We start from the raw sequence: 24,136 nt of genomic DNA, 5'->3' as shown, positions 1-24,136 counted from the left end.
AAATAGACACTTACAATGTAAAAAGAGTCTGTACCTGACCTTGACCTTTATATAAATAGCCACTTACAATGTACATAGAGTCTGTACCTGACCTTGACTTTTATATAAATAGACAATTACAATGTACATAAGAGTCTGTACCTGACCTTGAACTTTATATTAATAGCCACTTACAATGCACATAGAGTCTGTACCTGACCTTGACCTTTATATAAATAGCCACTTACAATGCACATAGAGTCTGTACCTGACCTTGGCCTTTATATAAATAGCCACTTACAATGCACATAGAGTTTGTACCTGGCCTTGAACTTTATATAAATAGACATTTACAATGTACATAGAGTCTGTACCTGACCTTGACCTTTATATAAATAGATACTTACAATGTACATAGAGTCTGTGCCTGACATTTCTCCATACATTTCTTGTGACAAATCATAGAACATGTGTAACACTGGAATGCCTCCTTCAACCAAATCTGTAAAATAATGTAGTATTAAAAAGTTACAAAAAACTATTTATTTCAAAATAAAAATTTAAGCCAGCAATGTACTTAAATAATCAGTCAATGTCAATGTACAGTGTGACTGTTTCGGATCTTTTTTTCTCATTTTTATTAACAGCCAGGGTCAATTTTCATATATGAGGTTTAATAAGTACATAGAGGCAAGCTAATGCAAAGATAAAAAGTGTCTGTATAATGTATTATTATACCTCACTTTCATTTGGAATGTTCTGATAAGACTTGATCAAATGACATTGAATAAGTTAGATATTTCCCTGGAATTGGAAGGCGAGGGAAATAACCCCTCAGGAAAATAAACCTTGTGAAATAACCCCTTGGATGCTCTGCACATGACCGAAAGTTGACATCAGCCAACAATGGCAACGCTGTTACTTTTGTTTTGGCAGCCCAACAAATTTAGCAACGTTGTTGGGAAATATCTTCATGAGTTCATTTACCTGAGATTTTTTTCTTTTAATCTTGTTCGGCTTAAAATAATTACGGCCCTCTGTGTTGGGATACATCTAGAATTGTCTCCCTGGAAAGAATTATTTTCTCTCAGACTTTGCCCTGGAGAAAAATAACTCTTTCCATGGAGACATTTCTAGATGTATCCCTCCACAGAGGGCCGTAATTGTATATTATATCCTACCTTCCTTCCACAGAAATCACAGTAAGTTGCTGTATTAAAATTGGTCCCAGTAAAGTCGTGTCTACCTTCTTCAATCCTGTAGCAAGACACAATTATTACGACATTCATGTTAATTGCATGCATAACGTTTTTTCGACAGACAGGCAAAGGATTTATTTTTCCAAGTGAAATTATCATAATTATAGTACTTTAACCTATCTTGTGATTAGACCCATATAACCAGAAGTAGCCCATTTGTCTATACGCATATACTTTCAACAATCAAAAACCAAAGTGATTGGATATGAAGCCTTATCTATACAAAGACAACACTCTGAAATATTGGTCTTAAATAAAAGTGATTAATAGTCACATATATGTATGTACATGTTTTGACCAGGTGAGCTAATAATGGTATGAAGTGATCACCTATTGATGTGCTTTATTTTAAACCAAAGACAATAAAATAATTGTGTACTTACTTCTTAATGCTGTCCGTGTCTTTAACTGTGTCTAGGGCTGGTTCTGGAGAAGAAGACTCCACCAGGATCTCCCGTTTTACTTTGGTCAACTTTTTTCTATCCTTATCGGTCATCTTTACAGGTTTGTGCCAAAATGCCAGAGTTATGTCCCCATTGCAAAGTGAAGGCTCAAATCCTTTGTGACTTGCAAGGTTGGAAAATTTAGTTCGACTGAAAGTATAGTTCAAACAATTATAGATTAACAAAATCTGGTTTTTACCAATAGCGCTAATTGTCTAGGCTGGATTCCCTCATATTTGCACTTTTCAATCGAGACTTTGTCTATGGTGACCTAATAATTGAAAACAAGAGGCCAATGGGCCTTAACGGTCACCTGAGTTCGGATAAAGAATAAAACAAAGACATATAAACACTATATAATGCCCATCGCTGTGTCTAGCTTTTTCATGTGGCGGAAGAACTACTGTGCTATCCGAAGCAGATAAGCATTCGATAATTGGCTGTAAATTTTTGAAATTTTAGTCAATTTTACCCCTTTTGGCTCCTTCCACACTCACAGTTCCCTGTGACGCACATACGACGCACAACAAATGAGGCACAACGATGGACAAAAGGCTATTAGATCACAAGGTGACTTAAAAAAGTAAAGAAAAGTATAGGGTAACAGAAAACTCAGAACTTAGATAGATTCAGGAGATGGACATCTACTTGATCACTTTGATGAGGTTCCCAAACACACTGATCAATTAATCACAAAGACTTATATCATTGATAGGATGTAGTTTACAAACCTGGCGCCTGCCCTCGGATCAGTGTGTACAAGGGGAATGGTATGTTGGGTATCAGCTTGTGTAGTCATTAAACAGTCAAGGCATATATCTGGTACAGGTAAGCTTACCTACAACAGTAAATCACACGGGGGTTCTTTGTGAGAAAAGATCACTCTTAATTATATATTTACTGTATTCATTGTAAGTAGTAGCTCCCCTGTAAATGGCCGCCCTCTTCATGGATTAAACAATGTTTTACAACTGTGTGATGCTGATAACATCAGAATTGTATCCCACATTACATGAAATTCATGTTATGGCATGTGTATAAACATGTGCAAGTCTACAATGCAAAAATGTGTCGCAAAGACAAGAGGCCCAGAGGGCCTGTATCGCTCACCTGGTTTGTAATGCCAAGTAATGTTCTGAATACAGGTTCATTGTTTCTTTTCTGAAGGAATGAGAATATATACCTCTAATTCCCCTATTGGGCCCCGCCCCTCCTGCCCCTGGGGGGGTCAGAGCCAAAATTTACACAAGTTCTGTTCCCCTTTTCCCAAGGATGTTTGTGGCCAAATTTGGTTACAATCCATGCAGAACTCTATGACTAATAGCGATTTATAGGATTTACCTCTATTTCCCCTATTGGGCCCCGCCTCTCCTGCCCCCGGGGGGTCAGAGCCAAAATTTATCCAAGTTCTGTTCCCCTTCCCCCAAGGATGTTTGTGGCCAAATTTGGTTACATTCCATGAAGAACTCTAGGACAAGTAGTGATTTATAGGATTTACCTCTATTTCCCCTATTGGGCCCCACCCCTCCTGCCCCTGGGGGGTCAGAGCCAAAATTTATACAAACTCTGTTCTTATTCCCCCAAGGATGTTTGTGGCCAAATTTGGTTACATTCCATGCAGACTAGTAGTGATTTAAAGGATTTACCTCTATTTCCCCTATTGGGCCCCACCCCTCCTGCCCCCGGGGGGTCAGAGCCAAAATTTATACAAGTTCTGTTCCCCTTCCCCCAAGGATGTTTGTGGCCAAATTTGGTTACATTCCATGCAGAACTCTAGGACTAGTAGCGATTTAAAGGAAATGTTGACGGACAGACGGACGCCGACGGACGCCGACGGACGACGGACGACGGACGCCGCGCCATGACATAAGCTCACCGGCCCTTCGGGCCAGGTGAGCTAAAAATAAGGCATTTCAATATTTACTGTGGCATATTAATGTACCATGAGTATAGAAAGAGTTAAAATATGGCTAATTCTTTTTCGTCCACAGCTTATATTTTGGTTCCCTCAATAAGTACCCTGTTAACTTGTTACTTTTTTTCCATGTCCTGGGCACTAATTACAGCAAATACCATGAATTTGTATTCATCTAATGAAATTGAGTTAAAATAAACTAATAATAGTCAATATTTATGTTAAGCATAATATATAAAGCATATCCTTCTAAAATTAAAAGTTTACCAATATTTGTTTTCACATTACATATAAATTTTTGTAGTGTACAAACTTTGGATTTTCTTTTGTACAATATTAATAGGCCAACCAGTATTTGACTTACAATTTATCCACCATGTATGTAGACATTCATTGTCTTCTGTACCACAATGTAATTCATGATAACTTCAATTCAATTCATTTCATTTTCTCCAGACACATAATCCATGTGTAACAGGAGGTCAATCAAACAAATACATAGAGATGACAGAACAGAGATACATCAATTACATAATCTACATAATTATATAGAATACATGAGTTTGTTTGTAACTAATTTTTTAACACTATTTAGATTGATGGAACACTATATATATCTTATTACTAAACAACATTCCATCATAATAAATAATCATCCCATATTACAAAATTATTATAATGAAAACATTTATTATGCTGATAATGTTTATACTACTTGGTACACCCTGTACTTACAAGTCCCAGCAGTATCTCCTTGTCTGGTACACCATGTACTTACATGTCCCAGCAGTATCTCCTTGTCTGGTACACCCTGCACTTACAAGTCCCAGCAGTATCTCCTTGTCTGGTACACCATGTACTTACATGTCCCAGCAGTATCTCCTTGTCTGGTACACCCTGTACTTACAAGTCCCAGCAGTATCTCCTTGTCTGGTACACCATGTACTTACATGTCCCAGCAGTATCTCCTTGTCTGGTACACCCTGTACTTACATGTCCCAGCACTCCTTGTCTGGTACACCCTGTACTTACATGTCCCAGCAGTATCTCCTTGTCTGGTACACCATGTACTTACATGTCCCATCAGTATCTCCTTGTCAGGTACACCCTGTACTTACATGTCCCAGCAGTATCTCCTTGTCTGGTACACCCTGTACTTACATATCTCTGTCCCCCTTACAGCAGTATCTCCTTGTCTGGTACACCCTGTACTTACATGTCCCAGCAGTATCTCCTTGTCTGGTACACCCTGTACTTACATGTCCCATCAGTATCTCCTTGTCTGGTACACCCTGTACTTACATGTCCCACAGTATCTCCTTGTCTGGTACACCCTGTACTTACATGTCCCATCAGTATCTCCTTGTCTGGTACACCCTGTACTTACATGTCCCATCAGTATCTCCTTGTCTGGTACACCCTGTACTTACATGTCCCAGCAGTATCTCCTTGTCTGGTACACCCTGTACTTACATGTCCCATCAGTATCTCCTTGTCTGGTACACCCTGTACTTACATGTCCCAGCAGTATCTCCTTGTCTGGTACACCCTGTACTTACATGTCCCATCAGTATCTCCTTGTCTGGTACACCCTGTACTTACAAGTCCCAGCAGTATCTCCTTGTCTGGTACACCCTATACTTACATGTCCCATCAGTATCTCCTTGTCTGGTACACCCTGTACTTACAAGTCCCAGCAGTATCTCCTTGTCTGGTACACCCTGTACTTACATGTCCCATCAGTATCTCCTTGTCTGGTACACCCTGTACTTACATGTCCCAGCAGTATCTCCTTGTCTGGTACACCCTGTACTTACATGTCCCAGCAGTATCTCCGTTTGGTCTTTGAAAATAACCGAACTAGTTAGATTATGCTGGAAATGACTGAAATCGAAGCGCAGATGTAATGGTTAATCAACCAGGAGGTCCCATTACAGGGATAGTTTTACACTCTCCGAACACATTATATAGATGGGTTTATGTTTATATCTTAGAGGCCGAGAAAAAAAATCTATTTACCATTTAAGTGATCGAGATCGGGTTATACCCTCAGTCCAACCGTCCGGGCTAAGATTTTGAAACATCCCAACCTCGGCTAGACGCCTTGGTTGGGATTGATGTTTTACAAAATCTTAGGCCCACGACTGAGATAACCCTATCTCGTCACTTACAGGTAACAGATATTTATAGTCTTACATGTCCCAGCAGTATCTCCTTGTCTGGTACAACCCTGTACTTACATGTCCCATCAGTATCTCCCTTGTCTGGTACACAGACACCTGTACTTACATGTCCATCAGTATCTCCTTGTCTGGTACACCCTGATACTTGTACAGTACAACCCTGTACTCAGTCCCAACAGTATCTCCTATGTCTGGTACACCCTGTACTTATACATGTCCATCAGTATCTCCTTGTTCTAGGTACACCCTGTACTTACGTTAGTCCCATCAGTATCTCCTTGTCTGGTACACCCTGTACTTACATGTCCCATCGCAGTATCTCCTTGTCTGGTCAACCCTGTACTTACAAGTCCCAGCAGTATCTCTTGTCTGGTACACCCTGTACTTACATTGTCCCATCAGTATCTCCTTGTCTGGTACACCCTGTACTTACAATGTCCCAGCAGTATCTCCTGTGTCTGGTACACACCCTGTACTTACATGTCCATCAGTATCTCCTTGTCTGTTACACCCTGTACTACATGTCCCAGCAGTATCTCCTTGTCTGGTACACCCTGTACTTACATGTCCATCAGTATCTCCTTGTCTGTTGGTACACCCCTCCCTTTACTTACATGTCCCAGCAGTATGCTCCTTGTCCTGGAGACACCCTGTACATTACATGTCCCAGTCAGGTATCTCCTTGTCTGGTACCAACCTGTACTTACATGTCCCAGCAGTATCTCCTTGTCTGGTACACCCTGTACTACATGCTGCCAGCAGTAATATCCTTGTCTGGTACACCCTGTACTTTACATGTACCCAACAGTATTCTCCTTGTTTGGTACACCGTACTTACATGTCCCATGAGATATCTCCTTGTTGGTACACCCTGTACGTACATGTCCCAATGCAGTAATCCCCCACACCCCCCCCCCCCCCCCCCCAGGAGCCCCGCCCCCCGGCCCTACATGTCCCCGCCTTGTACACACACCCTGTACTGTCATATCTCCTTGTCTGGTACACCCTGTACTTACATGTCCCATCATATCATCTCCTGGTACACCCTGTACTTACATGTCCCACAGTATCTCCTTGTCTGGTACACGCCTCTGTACTTACATGTCCCAGCAGTATCTCCTTGTCCTGGTACACCCTGTACTTACATGTCCCCATCAGTATCTCCTTGTCTGGTACACCCTGTACTTACATGTCCCAGCAGTATCTCCTTGCTGGTACACCCTGTACTTACATGTCCCAGCAGTATCTCCTTGTCTGGTACACCCCTGTACTTACATGTCCCATCAGTATCTCCTTGCCTGTACACCCTGTACTTACATGTCCCAATGTCAGTATCTCCTTGTCTGGTACACCCTGTACTTACATGTTCCCATCAGTATCTCCTTGTCTGTACACCCTGTACTTACAAGTCCCAGCAGTATCTCCTTGTCCTGGTACACCCTGTACTTACATGTCCCAGCAGTATCTCCTTGTCTGGTACACCCTGTACTTACAAGTCCCAGCAGTATCTCCTTGTCTGGTACACCCTGTACTTACATGTCCCATCAGTATCTCCTTGTCTGGTACACCCTGTACTTACAAGTCCCAGCAGTATCTCCTTGCCTGGTACACCCTGTACTTACATGTCCCACAGCAGTCTAGTATCTCCTTGTCTGGTACACCCTGTACTTACATGTCCCAGCAGTATCTCCTTGCCTGGTACACCCTGTACTTACATGTCCCAGCAGTATCTCCTTGTCTGGTACACCCTGTACTTACAAGTCCCGAGCAGTATCTCCTTGCCTGGTACACCCTGTACTTACATGTCCCAGCAGTATCTCCTTGTCTGGTACATGTACTTACAAGACCCTGTACTTACATGTCCCAGCAGTATCTCCTTGCCTGGGTACACCCTGTACTTACATGTCCCAGACAGTATCTCCTTTGTCTGGTACCCCTGTAGCTTTACAAGTCCACATGCAGTATCTCCTTGCCTGGTACACCCTGTTATTGATCAAGTCCCGAGCAGTATTCTCCTTGTCTGGTACACCCTGTACTTACATGGTCCCAGCAGTATCTCCTTGCCTGGTACACCCTGTACTTACATGTCCCAGCAGTATCTCCTTGTCTGGTACACCCTGTACTTACATGTCCCAGCAGTATCTCCTTGTCTGAGTACACCCTGTACTTACAAGTCCCCAGCAGTATTTCTCCTTGTCTGTACAAAAAAACCCTGGTACTTACATGGTCACCATCAGTTATCTCTCATGTCTAGGTACACCCTGTACTTAACATTGTCCCAATCAGTATCTCCTTGTCTAGTACACCCTGTACTTACATTTCCCCATCAGTATCTCCTAGTTAGTACTCACCCTGTACTTACATGCGCTCCCAATGAGTAGTCTCCTTGCTGGTACACCCTGTACTTACATGTCCCATCAGTATCTCATTGTCTAGTACACCCTGAGTACTTACATTGTCCCAATAGTATATCTCTTGTCTGGTTCACCGTACTTACATGTCCCATCAGTATCTCCTTGTCTGGTACACCCTGTACTTACAAGTCCCGCAGTATCTCCTTGTCTGGTACACCCTGTACTTACATGTCCCATCAGTATCTCCTTGTCTGGTACACCCTGTACTTACAAGTCCCAGCAGTATCTCCTTGTCTGGTACATGTCCCATGCAGTATCTCCTTGTCTGGTACACCCTGTACTTACATGTCCCAGCAGTATCTCCTTGTCTGGTACACCCTGTACTTACATGTCCCCGCAGTCTTGTCTGGTACACCCTTGTACTTACATGTCCCAGCAGTATCTCCTTGCCTGGTACACCCTTACGTCCAGCAATCTCCTTGCACTTATTATGTCCCAGCAGTATCTCCTTACCTGGTGTACCGGTACACCCTGTACTTACATGTCCCAGCAGTATCTCCTTGCCTGGTACACCCTGTACTTACATGTCCCAGCAGTATCTCTTTGCCTGGTACTACCTGTACTAACACAGTGTCTCTGCAGTATCTCTTTGTCCTGGTACACCCTATACTTACATGTCCCAGCAGTATCTCCTTGCCTGGTACACCCTGTACTTACATGTCCCATCAGTATCTCCTTGTCTGGTACACCCTGTACTTACATGTCCCATCAGTATCTCCTTGTCTGGTACACCCTGTACTTACAAGTCCCAGCAGTATCTCCTTGTCTGGTACACCCTATACTTACAAGTCCCATCAGTATCTCCTTGCCTGGTACACCCTGTACTTACATGTCCCAGCAGTATCTCCTTGTCTGGTACACCCTGTACTTACATGTCCCATCAGTATCTCCTTGTCTGGTACACCCTGTACTTACAAGTCCCAGCAGTATCTCCTTGTCTGGTACACCCTATACTTACAAGTCCCATCAGTATCTCCTTGCCTGGTACACCCTGTACTTACATGTCCCAGCAGTATCTCCTTGTCTGGTACACCCTGTATGGTACACCCATCAGTATCTCCTTGTCTGGTACACCCTGTACTTACATGTCCCAGCAGTATCTCCTTGTCTGGTACACCCTGTACTTACATGTCCCAGCAGTATCTCCTTGCCTGGTACACCCTGTACTTACATGTCCCAGCAGTATCTGGTACACCCTGTACTTACATTGTATCTCCTTGTCTGTACACCCTGTACTTTGTCTGGTACATGTCCCTGTACTTACATGTCAGCAGTATCTCCTTGTCTGGTACTTACATGTCCCAGCAGCAGTATCTCCTTGTACACCCTGTACTTTACATGTCCCAGTATCTCCTTGTCCACCCTGTACTTACATGTCCCATATCTCCTTGTCCTGGTACACCCTGTACTTACATGTCCCATCAGTATCTCCTTGTCTGGTACACCCTGTACTTACATGTCCCATCAGTATCTCCTTGTCTGGTACACCCTGTACTTACATGTCCCATCAGTATCTCCTTGTCTGGTACACCCTGTACTTACATGTCCCAGCAGTATCTCCTTGTCTGGTACACCCTGTACTTACATGTCCCATCAGTATCTCCTTGTCTGGTACACCCTGTACTTACATGTCCCATCAGTATCTCCTTGTCTGGTACACCCTGTACTTACATGTCCCATCAGTATCTCCTTGTCTGGTACACCCTGTACTTACATGTCCCATCAGTATCTCCTTGTCTGGTACACCCTGTACTTACATGTCCCAGCAGTATCTCCTTGTCTGGTACACCCTGTACTTACATGTCCCAGCAGTATCTCCTTGTCTGGTACACCCTGTACTTACATGTCCCATCAGTATCTCCTTGTCTGGTACACCCTGTACTTACATGTCCCATCAGTATCTCCTTGTCTGGTACACCCTGTACTTACATGTCCCAGCAGTATCTCCTTGTCTGGTACACCCTGTACTTACATGTCCCAGCAGTATCTCCTTGTCTGGTACACCCTGTACTTACATGTCCCAGCAGTATCTCCTTGTCTGGTACACCCTGTACTTACATGTCCCAGCAGTATCTCCTTGTCTGGTACACCCTGTACTTACATGTCCCAGCAGTATCTCCTTGTCTGGTACACCCTGTACTTACATGTCCCAGCAGTATCTCCTTACCTGGTACCGGTACACCCTGTACTTACATGTCCCAGCAGTATCTCCTTGCCTGGTACACCCTGTACTTACATGTCCCAGCAGTATCTCCTTGCCTGGTACACCCTGTACTTACATGTCCCAGCAGTATCTCCTTGCCTGGTACACCCTGTACTTACATGTCCCAGCAGTATCTCCTTGCCTGGTACACCCTGTACTTACATGTCCCAGCAGTATCTCCTTGCCTGGTACACCCTGTACTTACATGTCCCAGCAGTATCTCTTTGCCTGGTACTACCTGTACTAACATGTCTCAGCAGTATCTCTTTGCCTGGTACATCCTATACTTACATGTCCCAGCAGTATCTCCTTGCCTGGTACACCCTGTACTTACATGTCCCAGCAGTATCTCTTTGCCTGGTACACCCTCTACCCACACAGTGCAGTATCTCTTTGCCTGGTACACCCTATACTTACATGTCCCAGCAGTATCTCCTTGCCTGGTACACCCTGTACTTACATGTCCCAGCAGTATCTCTTTGCCTGGTACTACCTGTACTAACATGTCTCAGCAGTATCTCTTTGCCTGGTACACCCTATACTTACATGTCCCAGCAGTATCTCCTTGCCTGGTACACCCTGTACTTACATGTCCCAGCAGTATCTCTTTGCCTGGTACACCCTCTACCCACACAGTGCAGTATCTCTTTGCCTGGTACACCCTATACTTACATGTCCCATCAGTATCTCCTTGTCTGGTACACCATGTACTTACATGTTCCAGCAGTATCTCCTTGTCTGGTACACCATATACTTACATGTCCCAGCAGTATCTCTTTGCCTGGTACACCCTATACTTACATGTCCCAGCAGTATCTCCTTGCCTGGTACACCCTGTACTTACATGTCCCAGCAGTATCTCTTTGCCTGGTTTGATCACTCTGTCATGCTTATCCAGTTTGGGAGGGATCTTACACCAGACACAAACATTCAGGTAGCAAGCTTCTCTATCCACATGTAACATAAACTTCTCATTCCACTTCGGGTTCTGGAAAATTAAACATGTTGATGGTTATCATACTATTTTCTCAAGTCAGTTACTCTTATGATTTTCCTCAAATCTATTAGCTGAATTAACATGGCCAGTTTTCTCCATGTCCATAAGTTTGTGAGCATAAAACACGATTGACCAATAATCTTTTATCAAGATTGGTACTAAATCTAGTGTATTCAAAGACTGCTTTTAGCATATGAGCTACTAACATCACAAACTGCCACAAACAAGTTAATTATTATTATTTGCATATTACCATGTTACATTTGCTATTACATTGTAGATGCCCTCTTCCAATTGTACCATGGGAGCAATAGGAGCATGACTTGTGACAGGACAAGATGGACACTATATATTAAATGGAAGTGAAATAAATAGACACCATGCTTAATAATACCTGTCTAAGGGAGACCTCTTCTGTCTTGTGCTGGTCACATGACTGGTCATCTTGGTCAGGTAAATCCTCTCCATCACTAGCTCCTTCATCATCAAGGTCATCCTGAGTCTGAAGGTCAAATACCACAACCATGACAACCATCATACTACATACTAACACATGATATTTATTCAGTAGGTATTCTTTATATAGGCTTAAACCTGTAGTTATGACAAATCCAATAAACAAAAATTAAGAACATGCAAAACAAAGCAAATTACCGAATTAATGAGTGCTGTGTCACTAAGTGCCCGTTGTCGTACATTTTTGATGTTAGCTTCCTTTCTAGGAGAGGACGAGGCTGACTGAGTCTGAGAGACACTCCTGGTATTACGTACCGCCGTCTCCATGACAGATGGTGGTGTCGTGGAAATATTACCCCTGTCTCCATCAGCTTGACCTTTGACCTTCCTTTGTAACAATGCTTTACCTGTATTTACCAGAGACATGACCCCTTGTTTCTGTGACAACCTTTCTGGAGTGTCCTTCACCCCCATTTGACCTTGCTTTTCTGTAACATCCTTGACCCCAGGTTGAACTTTCTTGTCCTCGTAATCTTTGAAGCTGATGTGTACAAAGTCTTCTTTTTGATCACATGACTTTTCTCGGCCACCAGAATCACTGTCTACATCCTACAATGAAGGGAGACAATCAATCACCGCAAACAGGGCAAAGGGAAATAACACCAGCTTAAGATAAGATAACCAAACAAGAGCTGTTTGAGAACAGCAAAGCTCGCCTCTGGCAGCCATTAAAGACGTAAGAGATTATCATGCAAGAAGTTTACCTATTGGGCCTCTTGAAATTCTTAAAATCCTGTGTTTTACCCCTAACATGAATGCCCTTATCCATAACATATATAATTCTTAGAACCTATGTAAACCAAAGCAGAAACCAATTTTAATGTCAATTTTAAGGTAAAAGACAGATTGGCAACTTAGCCATCTTGAAATTCTCATTTTTTTTCAGCCTTGAAATATTTGCCAATACCAAAAGCAAGACTTACCAAAAATATATTAATGTAGATATGTCAGTTATTATGGATAACAATTTTTCCACGCTTACACCTTAATCTGGTGATTTTGGCCCCTTGGGCCTCTTGTAATTCACTAAATCTAGGATTTTCTTCCCTAAATCATACTTCATAACCATCACAACACTTATAATCGGAAACTAAAGAAGAAATCAATTTCCGTTGCTAAAGAAACAGTTTTTCAACCCTTACACCAAAACCTTAACCTGGGATTTCCAATGCCAACGCACAAATACGGACACCAAAATGATTCCATAAGCCCTCCTCTCTTTGCGAGGCAAGCTAACAACTGAATCATCTAGAAACCAAGTGCAACCAAATTTATTTCAAAAAGGAGGGAATATTATTATGTGGTTTTTTAAAAATAAAACCGGAAGCGAAGTTGATTGGCTGCCGTTTGCTCTACTAAATGTGTATACGGCGGCCATTACAAATGTGTGAAATAGAAGGGTCTCGGAAGTATTTCATTGTGCAGAGTTGTTTAATTTCATAAATGGGATGTAACATGGGGGCAGTGGATTGGTAAGATCCCAATATATTGGTATGTGTATGTTTTCCCAGCATTGCATGGACGATATATTAGAAATATACCGCTGACGTAGCGTAGGCCAAATCTGGCCTACGATTTCACATTTTTAAGAGGTACCGCGAGCTGACTATATATTAGGCAAAAAAAAAAAAAAAATTAAAAAAGCCTAATAATATAGGCAGGTTTAGCGGACTACCCCACTCACACACCCCCACACACCAAGTGTAGTAGTTATATATACAGACCAGTGATAAGAAGCTCTCCTCTGTCTGTGGCATCTCAATGGTCTGTTGATTCTTGGACTTGGGCCTCTCTATTCGCACAGTAAACCTATAATAAGTATAATACACAGAATTCAAAACCAGTACATATTAAAAACTTGTCAAACCCAAACAATATAGATATTAAAACTTCAATAAAGATATTACAACATAAATATAGATATTACTGCTGTGTCTGTCTAACCGTTGACGATGACAGTGATGTACTCGCTGCGCAACTTGGCTGCCATGAGGCCCACCTTGCTGTTAGTTTACCTCTGTTTGTGTCGTTATCAATCAACTTTTTAATTATCAATGCCGTCTAAAGTACTTTTAATTAATTCACTCCAGATTTATCCGCTGTTAATGGATTTCACACAGAATGTGCTGTTTTTTACCTAAACATTCAAGGACAAACATCGAACGCTCGTACTAATCTCACGAAAAGATAATCCTTGATAATGAAGATCAAGTATTTCACGACGAAGTTTACCGTCCGTCAGTACCCCGTTAGCATAAGATCTTCCACACCCTTTTTTCTTATCCATTATCAGTTATCAGGTGCAGCCATATTGCCTATCAAACTCTAGAACATTGGCAGATAAACTCCACCCACTCGTTCTATCGCCTGACGTCGGGTAAGATATGTAAACTCTACCGTTTAGACGGTTGACAGAACCACTCGACCAGTTGATAATATCTGTTGCTCAACATACCGAGGTATTACATCATTTATTTTGTCAACGATTAGGCCGACAAGACAGTAAAGCTTAAATATAGATATTAAAACTTATATATAGATATTAAAACTTAAATATAGATATTAAAACTTAAATATAGATATTAAAACTTAAATATAGATATTAAAACTTAAATATAGATATTAAAACTTAAATATAGATATTAAAACTTAAATATAGATATTAAAACTTAAATATAGATATTAAAACTTAAATATAGATATTAAAACTTAAATATAGATATTAAAACTTAAATATAGATATTAAAACTAAATATAGATATTAAAACTTAAATATAGATATTAAAACTTAAATAAGATATTAAAACTTAATTATAGATATTAAAACTTAATTATAGATATTAAAACTTAAATATAGATATTAAAACTTAAATATAGATATTAAAACTTAAATATAGATATTAAAACTTAAATATAGATATTAAAACTTAAATATAGATATTAAAACTTAATTACAGATATTAAAACTTAAATATAGATATTACAACATAAAATTCCTCTATAAAAACTTAAAAAAACAACAATTCAGACCACTTTCTAGATCCGAAATTTTACTGAACACCTACCTATCTCCAGCATTCTTGAACAATTTTTTGGCCTGTTTGGATGAAGTGACTCGTGAAGTTCCAACGCTGACTAGTATGTCTCCCTAAAAATGCAGACCACAAGACCTGATATATCAATAAATTACAAACAACTTCTCATTCCCATTATCCTTTACACAAGAGGTAGGAGAACAAATTACTATTGTGTGTACGTACATGTGTGAACTCTGTAAATAGTTTTAGACTGAACAATTTTTTTTCTGCAGTATCACATAACAGGGGACTTTCATACCCCTTTTCTTGTGGCTTACATAGCTGAAGCTCACCTTTCTGACATCTGCTGTAGCAGCCGGAGACTTAGGAACAACACTGTCCACAACCACAACATCTTCATATTTCTCGAGGAGGAAGTCCTGTCAGAGTATAGGAGAATAAACAGTCTTATACTCTTTATATCACTCTCATTGTATTAGTGAAAGTATTCAAAGTGTTAACAAGAAAAGTGAACACTTTATAGTAGGAGAATATAGTGAGACTGTTAGCTGTTCATTTTCTTTATAAAGAATCCAATTCAATATACGAAAACAAATTTTGCTTTTTCACTTCAACATATAATCAGATATGATGAACATGATTATAAAATTTATTATAATTATTCTTGTTTAAGTACTGTTCTATGAATTTTTTGACGGTGTCCCTGTCTGACAGTTACTTGCCTCCTTCATATTCAGGCCTATAGAAGCTGAATGTTCTGTGAGGATTTCTATGTCTAACACATCCCAAACTTTCTTCTTTAACTCCACTAACTCAGACCACTCCAGATTGTCTGAAACAGGAAATAAACATGTAGGTGTACAGCTATATTTTTGATGATATCACACAATCATGTAGTGTGGTCCCTGGTAGAAGAGAGTTATTTTTGATGATATCACACAATCATGTAGTGTGGTCCCTGGTAGAAGAGAGTTATTTTTGATGATATCACACAATCATGTAGTGTGTGTTCCCTGGTAGTTATTTTTGATGATATCACACAATCATGTAGTGTGTTCCCTGGTAGAAGAGAGTTATTTTTGATGATATCACACAATCATGTAGTGTGTTCCCTGGTAGAAGAGAGTTATTTTTGATGATATCACACAATCATGTAGTGTGTTCCCTAGTAGAAGAGAGTTATTTTTGATGATATCACACAATCATGTAGTGTGTTCCCTGGTAGAAGAGAGTTATTTTTGATGATATCACACAATCATGTAGTGTGTTCCCTGGTAGAAGAGAGTTATTTTTGATGATATCACACAATCATGTAGGTGTTCCTGTAGAAGAGAGTTATTTTTGATGATATCACACAATCGTGTAGTGTGTTCCCTAGTAGAAGAGAGTTATTTTTGATGATATCACACAATCGTGTAGTGTGTTCCCTAGTAGAAGAGAGTTATTTTTGATGATATCACACAATCATGTAGTGTGTTCCCTAGTAGAGAGAGTTATTTTTGATGATATCACACAATCATGTAGTGTGTTCCCTAGTAGAAGAGAGTTATTTTTGATGATATCACACAATCATGTAGTGTGTTCCCTAGTAGAAGAGAGTTATTTTTGATGATATCACACAATCATGTAGTGTGTTCCCTAGTAGAAGAGAGTTATTTTTGATGATATCACACAATCATGTGGTGTGTTCCCAATGTAGTGGTAGAAGAGAGTTATTTTTGATGATATCACACAATCATGTAGTGTGTTCCCTAGTAGAAGAGAGTTATTTTTGATGATATCACACAATCGTGTAGTGTGTTCCCTGGTAGAAGAGAGTTATTTTTGATGATATCACACAATCGTGTAGTGTGTTCCCTAGTAGAAGAGAGTTATTTTTGATGATATCACACAATCGTGTAGTGTGTTCCCTAGTAGAAGAGAGTTATTTTTGATGATATCACACAATCGTGTAGTGTGTTCCCTAGTAGAAGAGAGTTATTTTTGATGATATCACACAATCGTGTAGTGTGTTCCCTAGTAGAAGAGAGTTATTTTTGATGATATCACACACATCGTGTAGTGTGTTCCCTAGTAGAAGAGAGTTATTTTTGATGATATCACACAATCATGTAGTGTGTTCCCTGTAAAGAGAGTTTATTTTTGATGATATCACACAATCGTGTAGTGTGTTCCCTGGTAGAAGAGAGTTATTTTTGATGATATCACACAATCATGTAGTGTGTTCCCTGGTAGAAGAGAGTTATTTTTGATGATATCACACAATCGTGTAGTGTGTTCCCTGGTAGAAGAGAGTTATTTTTTGATGATATCACACAATCGTGTAGTGTGTTCCCTGGTAGAAGAGAGTTATTTTTGATGATATCACACAATCATGTAGTGTGTTCCCTGGTAGAAGAGAGTTATTTTTGATGATATCACACAATCATGTAGTGTGTTCCCTGGTAGAAGAGAGTTATTTTTGATGATATCACACAATCATGTAGTGTGTTCCCTGGTAGAAGAGAGTTATTTTTCCAAGTAACCATAAGGTGACCCTGTGAACACTTTAAGACAGGACACGTCAGGACAGAACGTTGTGGGACTAAAGTGACCGGATGGACATGGGTAACATTAAATGACCTATTTATAGACAAAAAGCCGAGTCATTTAACCAACAACTTACTTAACGACAGACAAACAAACAACTTACTTACCGACTGACAATGTACAGTACAGCTGACAGTTAGTTGGCACCTCCGTGATGGACAATCGACTACACTCCACAATTGTCACTTGTAGCTGACCTTCACCTATCCTGTTGCCATGGATTCTTAATTCCTTTGCAGGTTTAAATTCTTCTGGTCGGTCAAAAAATGGTCGGAATCTCATCTTATAATTTGGCAGTATGTGTTTCTTTCTGAGCGATCTTTTTATCTACAAAACACAATATGTCAACAAAAATAAATGGTATGTGAACACCATAAATATTTCTATTTTTTTTTTATTATTCTAATATTCAATACATCTACAATACAATCTGATCTTCTTTGATTTCCCTTTAACGTATTTCAACACATGTTTCCCAGATATTAGTATATTCTGATTCATACCTTAATTACATTTGTGTCTGAGCGGAGCCATACTTACCTGCGTTATAACTAGTGAGGTGATTTGAGGGAGAGCTTTGCCGCCATATCTCGAGTCTATACTGAATGTAATTTGTGGCTCCTGGAATTACAAGCACAGATCATTAGCAACATCATGTACTCGGAGTATGTTTGGTGTGATTTATATAAAGATCAAAACAATATTTATCATTCAAATACAACAGTATTGCATGTACTACATGTACATTTGTGTAATTATGATTCTGTTTACAAATGGTATTTCTTATCAGTTACTCATCTATATTTCACTTCACCTATTTTTTCTTCTTTGAAAACATGTAATGATACTTAAAAAATGTTATTTACTTCGTAAAATGAGAATGACCAATGTGTATATGGTTGCCGTGACAACTGGAGCCTGCCTATTCCTTTAAGACTGGTAATGGTAACACATAAATAGGCCCACTTTCCAAATACAAGGTCAATGTCCACAGCTAACTGGAAACCTCCACTGTAGTCAATGTCCATGGCCAGATCCAACACCTTTACAAAAAACAAAACTCATCAAATTGACCATTACATGTACATATGTCATCACTTTATACTGTAGCAAAATTATAGGGACAATTCAGTCTAAAAGAACATTAAAATTTGTACATATATAGGAAAAAACCCAGTTCTAAAGGAAATTAGATCAGTCGGTTTTACTGTGATATGCCAGAAAAGCCCATGGTGGTGAAATGCGTGTGAAATGTTCAAACTCGCTCGCTGTCCGCCATTACACATTGTGGTCAAACATCATGTATGCCAAACCCTGTCCCTTGCTCATAGAGTAACGCAACTTTTGTCTAGAACTGCTCAAATCACTATGACAGTAGTGTGTTTACCTTATTAGATGAATTGTCTAGCCTAAAAAATCATTTATCACCTCCTCAGTGGTTATGTAGTTCATTTGTTTAATGTGCATGACTTTGGCTCGGGAATGGGTATAGCGTACATATTGTACCTGCTTAATCGTATTGATCAACGATTTGGAATTACAACGGTATCAATTAAAATACTAAACAATGACGTGGAATTTGTCAATATTTTATGTTATATGTTTCATAAGAAATGTAAAACAATACATTTATGTCATATTTTGCTTTTTGGTTATGTAAAAGAATTAGCCTGAGTGAATTGTCCTTTAACAAATTGAGTTAATTCATGCAGAAACTCTTGAGTGAAATATTCTGGAAATTCCCAAAACAATTTTCGTTTTAATGGAATTTCATCAGATTTAATATGGATCATTATGAACTATTATATAGTAATTCATGTTTTAGACTTTTAGTATCTGTTTCACAGTACAGTATCAAATTAAAATGTTAAGGGGAGATAATCAAGTATCAAAAAGAAATGCAAGCTGCTGGTCATTTAATACATCAGTGTTAGGTGCGTAGTTCTTATTTCACCAATACTTAAATCTGCTCTAATGTTGCTGGGTCCTTATTTCACCAATACTTAAATCTGCTCTAATGTTGCTGGGTCCTTATTTCACCAATACTTAAATCTGCTCTAATGTTGCTGGGTCCTTATTTCACCAATACTTAAATCTGCTCTAATGTTGCTGGGTCCTTATTTCACCAATACTTAAATCTGCTCTAATGTTGCTGGGTCCTTATTTCACCAATACTTAAATCTGCTCTAATGTTGCTGGGTCCTTATTTCACCAATACTTAAATCTGCTCTAATGTTGCTGGGTCCTTATTTCACAATACTTAAATCTGCTCTAATGTTGCTGGGTCCTTATTTCACCAATACTTAAATCTGCTCTAATGTTGCTGGGTCCTTATTTCACCAATACTTAAATCTGCTCTAATGTTGCTGGGTCCTTATTTCACCAATACTTAAATCTGCTCTAATGTTGCTGGGTCCTTATTTCATCAATACTTAAATCTGCTCTAATGTTGCTGGGTCCTTATTTCACCAATACTTAAATCTGCTCTAATGTTGCTGGGTCCTTATTTCACCAATACTTAAATCTGCTCTAATGTTGCTGGGTCCTTATTTCACCAATACTTAAATCTGCTCTAATGTTGCTGGGTCCTTATTTCACCAATACTTAAATCTGCTCTAATTTATTTCACCAATACTTAAATCTGCTCTAATGTTGCTGGGTCCTTATTTCATCAATACTAAATCCTGCTGTAATGTTGCTGGGTCCTTATTTCATCAATACTAAATTCAGCTGTAATGTTGCTTGGTCCTTATTTCAGCAATGCCAAATTCTGCTCTAATGTTGCTCACCTCCAGATGATCTTCCTGTTCTATCTTTGCCTTCTGAACAGCTACAGACTTGAGAACAGGGAAAGAACTCCCCATACTGAAATCTCTAACCTGCATCAGAGGAACAGTTATATCTATCATAATCTTAAAACTATACCCTTTCATCTAAAAGCAATATAAGTCAAGGAATAGGTTTTATATTTGGGATCTATGTAATCAAATAAATATAATTGATTATTTGTGTTGTTGTCATACTTAATCCAACTTTCTGATTGGCCGATTCTTTTTCTTCATACCTCTATCAAGAAAAACTCTGAGAATAGCGTGGAAATCTGACGTTATCGTAATATCACAATAGAGACATCTACTTTGCATATTGATTTGGAAAAAGTAATCCAATGAAAAAGCAATGTAATCGTCAGTTGGAACATATTTAATTTTATCAAATAGTCTGAAAACTTATTATAAGCACTGATGTCACTATCTTTTAACTTCATCGGGTTATGAAATAAATTTTGTTTGCAAACTTTTGTGAGAATCCGCTACATAAAAATAGTGGCTTAATGCTTAAATAACATTTAAATTTATCTTGCTTTAAACGGCAACTCTGGGAAATTCTTATTATTATTCATTCAATATTCATACAGACTTAGATAAAATGTACAAAGATGCTTCAGTTTTATTAAGATGTGACATTTCAGGTTTTTCCTTTTTAGCTAACTCACCGATATTTGATCAATCAACTTTCCAGTTGTAGTCTGCATCATTTCCTCAAACTCCACATTCATTTTCTTTACAGCCCATCTGATTGAGATAAGTAGCAACTGGTATACTAATCTTTTAAATATGGTATCTTTTGATAGTATTCAGGCTTTTTTCCTTATGTATCTAAAAACGTATATTTTGGCAATGCTCACAAGTATCATTTTATATTTACAACCTTTCTATGTGTACACCAACATTTGATCATTTATGAAAATATACAGGTTTACTGCAGTCCTACCTTTATATCATTAATATATTGTAGAATATCACTTACTGTCTGATCCGTTTTGAGTCTTTCAGTTCTTTAAACAAAAACTGGAAAAGCAGGTTCAAATAAATACAATCTTCCTTCTTGCCAAGCTGACCAGGGTCTTTCAATAACTGCAAAAGTTCCTAGAATAAAGAAGATAAAACTAATGTCACTATTTGAAACTTCTATCAGCAGTTTTATCACAATCTTGATTTTTTTCTGATATTATGTTTTATTGTATTTGCTTTATTTTGAAATTTTTATCGCATTGATAGACAACAGACCATTACTCAATAATTAACTCCCTTTAATTGCCAATATAATATTATTCCTAAATAACATAATCTGATAATCCTGTATTTCTACTGTATGGAGAGCGGTTTTTAATCAATTATGTGAATCAACATATAGAGAAATATATATGGCAGCAGTAAAATGTCATTAATCTCAAAGTTTAAAAGCTAATTAAGGCAATCTTTTTATTAGAAAATAGTGTTGGCAATTAATATTCTAATTGTCCTTACCTTGCCAAAATATGCCTTATAAAATATTTTTAAAATGCTGACTATAAATTCTCTATTAATTAAGAGTTTCTGAAATGTGAAAATAACTCCCTGTATAGTTATCGTTTATCATTGTTACATTTTCCACTTACATGTATGATTTATCCTGAAAAAATCGGTACTAAATATTCATTATATAGATAAGGAGAACCTACACATAAGAAGAATGTAGAAACTTTACCTTTGGTAATTTGTAGGGAGCAAACTGAGGAACATGTGGAATGTTAGCTTGTGGTATCAAACGCAACTGGCTCTTATAAAGGAGATAGAGAGAGACAAGGGTAACACCCACCCCTAGGAGGAATGAGCACACAGCTATAGTGACAAACATGGTGTCGCTACAAGGTGGTAGCTTTTAAAATATTACATGTTTGTCGCCATGTGTAACCGCTACAGTAGTCACCGCAAATGTGTTCCATAATGGAATGACCTTAATAGGTATCAATATTGTATTATCTGTAGCTGACTTCCATGTTGAGAAACAACCTCAGTCATTCTCGATGTGGATACACAACGGAAAAATACAGTAAAACAGTCATAATCTGAACTATGTTACTGATTACATCTGATATAAGTCTGTAACTCAACTAAAGCACTCCGGCAAGTCTCGATTTACACATCAATCTTGAGTTTGGAATCCCAGCATCAGCCGCCGGAATGACCGACAGAGATCGATTAAAAATGTCGATAAATAAATCAGGGGTAGACAAATATCACTCATATTTTATGGTCATCATTAATGTCGACTGTTTATATTCCAGATGTCGCATATCGGAGATGCTGAAAGAGATGCTGTCATTCTTAATCATCCTAATATATTTTGTTACGATTTCTGTTTTCATCTGCAAAGCCGGAAATATCAAGGGGAGACAACCACTACATGTTTCCTGTGTGGTAATGGGGGTCGTCTCAGAACCAATTGTGCAATTGTACCATGGGAGGGGAGAGAGAGAGTAATAAAAATGTATGTGTACAAATTTGATTGCAAATAATTTAATTCTGTAAGTTCTGTTGTCCCAACTTGCGAACATTTTTACGTATTTGTAATTAAATGTTTTCGTGATTTTATCTTGCAAAGTTTTACTGTAAAACTGAAATAACGTAATCAAAATTTCTATGAAAAAAAACTATGATATGCATTTAACGTACTAAAGAGGCTGGAAAAGGACAAGGGATTTTTTTTAATCATTGTGTGTGAATGCAAGACTTTTGTGTGCGAAAGAAATACTAGTGTAGTGTGTAAACGGAATAGAACTTTATTGCATAACACTGTGACGCAAAAGTAATTCGTTTACACACAATAATTATTGCGTTCGCACGTTAAGGTAATAAGTTCACACATTGTCATGCCCTTTCCATGCAGACACCGTTAAAGCCACATCAACAAAAGAAAATTAGGGCACTGCACATATAATACAAAAAGTTTATACACCTAATTACACACAAAAAGTCCAGCGTTTAAAAGAAGTATATGATTAAAAGTTCGATATACATGTTCACAGGGACCTGGCACGAAGTACTAGCTTATAACATATATATAAATACTGTTGGTTAGGAATACATGCCAGGTCCCTGTGGTTAGATGTATGCTATTTGTTATGGAATTTGTGAAAATACGTTAAATCCAACGTTACTTCGTGAATACTATATAAATTATCATGGTGATTTTGAATACAAGACAGATAATTATAATGTTATGTTCATCATCGTGATATGCGTAATGCGGAATACCGAATGCTAATTTCTAAACGCGTACAGCTAATGTTTGTTGTTAACGCGAAATACCACGTTTATTGCTGTATATCAATTCAGTACTTATCGTTAATGTGAAAAATGTATCTGGATTGCGAAATAATAATTATCGTTTCCATGAATATATAAGAATTGATGCGATTTAAATCCTTATATCTAAATATCATATATACTCCCCCCTCCCCCGCCTTCATACAATATTTTTATGGTGCATTTACAATGTAACTAATTTTGTTTTAATAGAAAGACATTTTGATAAAGCATTTTCGCAATAACATATAGTATTATTTAAAGCACTTCACATATAAGAATTAAACATGTCACATCGATTTTCCATAGAAAAGTAATAAAATACGCATTTATATATATGCGGTAGATTTTGTAATAGAATTGTTCACTTTTTGCTCAAACGTGTAAACTTTATACGTCGCATTCAATGGTAGGTTTCGGAGTATATAATAGTTTTCGTGTCACTCCTGTGCCACCGTAGTGCCGCCTCAGA

General features: G+C 38.5%; 1 protein-coding gene across 1 annotated transcript in view; it reads right to left on the bottom strand.

Annotated features, from left to right (window-relative positions):
• LOC138327359 (PDZ domain-containing protein 8-like) overlaps positions 1–23,689 on the bottom strand; it is a 39,114-nt gene extending 15,425 nt beyond the window's left edge. The window contains exons 1-18 of the mRNA XM_069273401.1: positions 22,064–23,689; positions 21,344–21,462; positions 21,030–21,108; positions 20,326–20,415; positions 18,403–18,579; positions 18,077–18,157; positions 17,644–17,863; positions 15,670–15,779; positions 15,280–15,366; positions 14,975–15,057; positions 13,634–13,718; positions 12,048–12,458; positions 11,788–11,895; positions 11,241–11,384; positions 2,413–2,519; positions 1,622–1,831; positions 1,161–1,236; positions 387–481 (exon numbers count right to left, since the gene is read on the bottom strand). Of these exons, the coding sequence (XP_069129502.1) occupies positions 387–481; positions 1,161–1,236; positions 1,622–1,831; positions 2,413–2,519; positions 11,241–11,384; positions 11,788–11,895; positions 12,048–12,458; positions 13,634–13,718; positions 14,975–15,057; positions 15,280–15,366; positions 15,670–15,779; positions 17,644–17,863; positions 18,077–18,157; positions 18,403–18,579; positions 20,326–20,415; positions 21,030–21,108; positions 21,344–21,462; positions 22,064–22,213 (2,432 nt within the window). The 5' untranslated portion in view covers positions 22,214–23,689. The remainder of the gene's footprint in view (positions 1–386; positions 482–1,160; positions 1,237–1,621; positions 1,832–2,412; positions 2,520–11,240; positions 11,385–11,787; positions 11,896–12,047; positions 12,459–13,633; positions 13,719–14,974; positions 15,058–15,279; positions 15,367–15,669; positions 15,780–17,643; positions 17,864–18,076; positions 18,158–18,402; positions 18,580–20,325; positions 20,416–21,029; positions 21,109–21,343; positions 21,463–22,063) is intronic.
• Positions 23,690–24,136: the final 447 nt, after the last annotated feature.

The sequence above is a fragment of the Argopecten irradians genome, chromosome 7 (assembly GCF_041381155.1).
Source record: "Argopecten irradians isolate NY chromosome 7, Ai_NY, whole genome shotgun sequence".
NCBI lineage: Eukaryota > Metazoa > Mollusca > Bivalvia > Pectinida > Pectinidae > Argopecten > Argopecten irradians.
The sequence above is the reverse complement of the archived record's forward strand: the minus strand, read 5'-3'. Positions and strand labels throughout refer to the sequence as shown.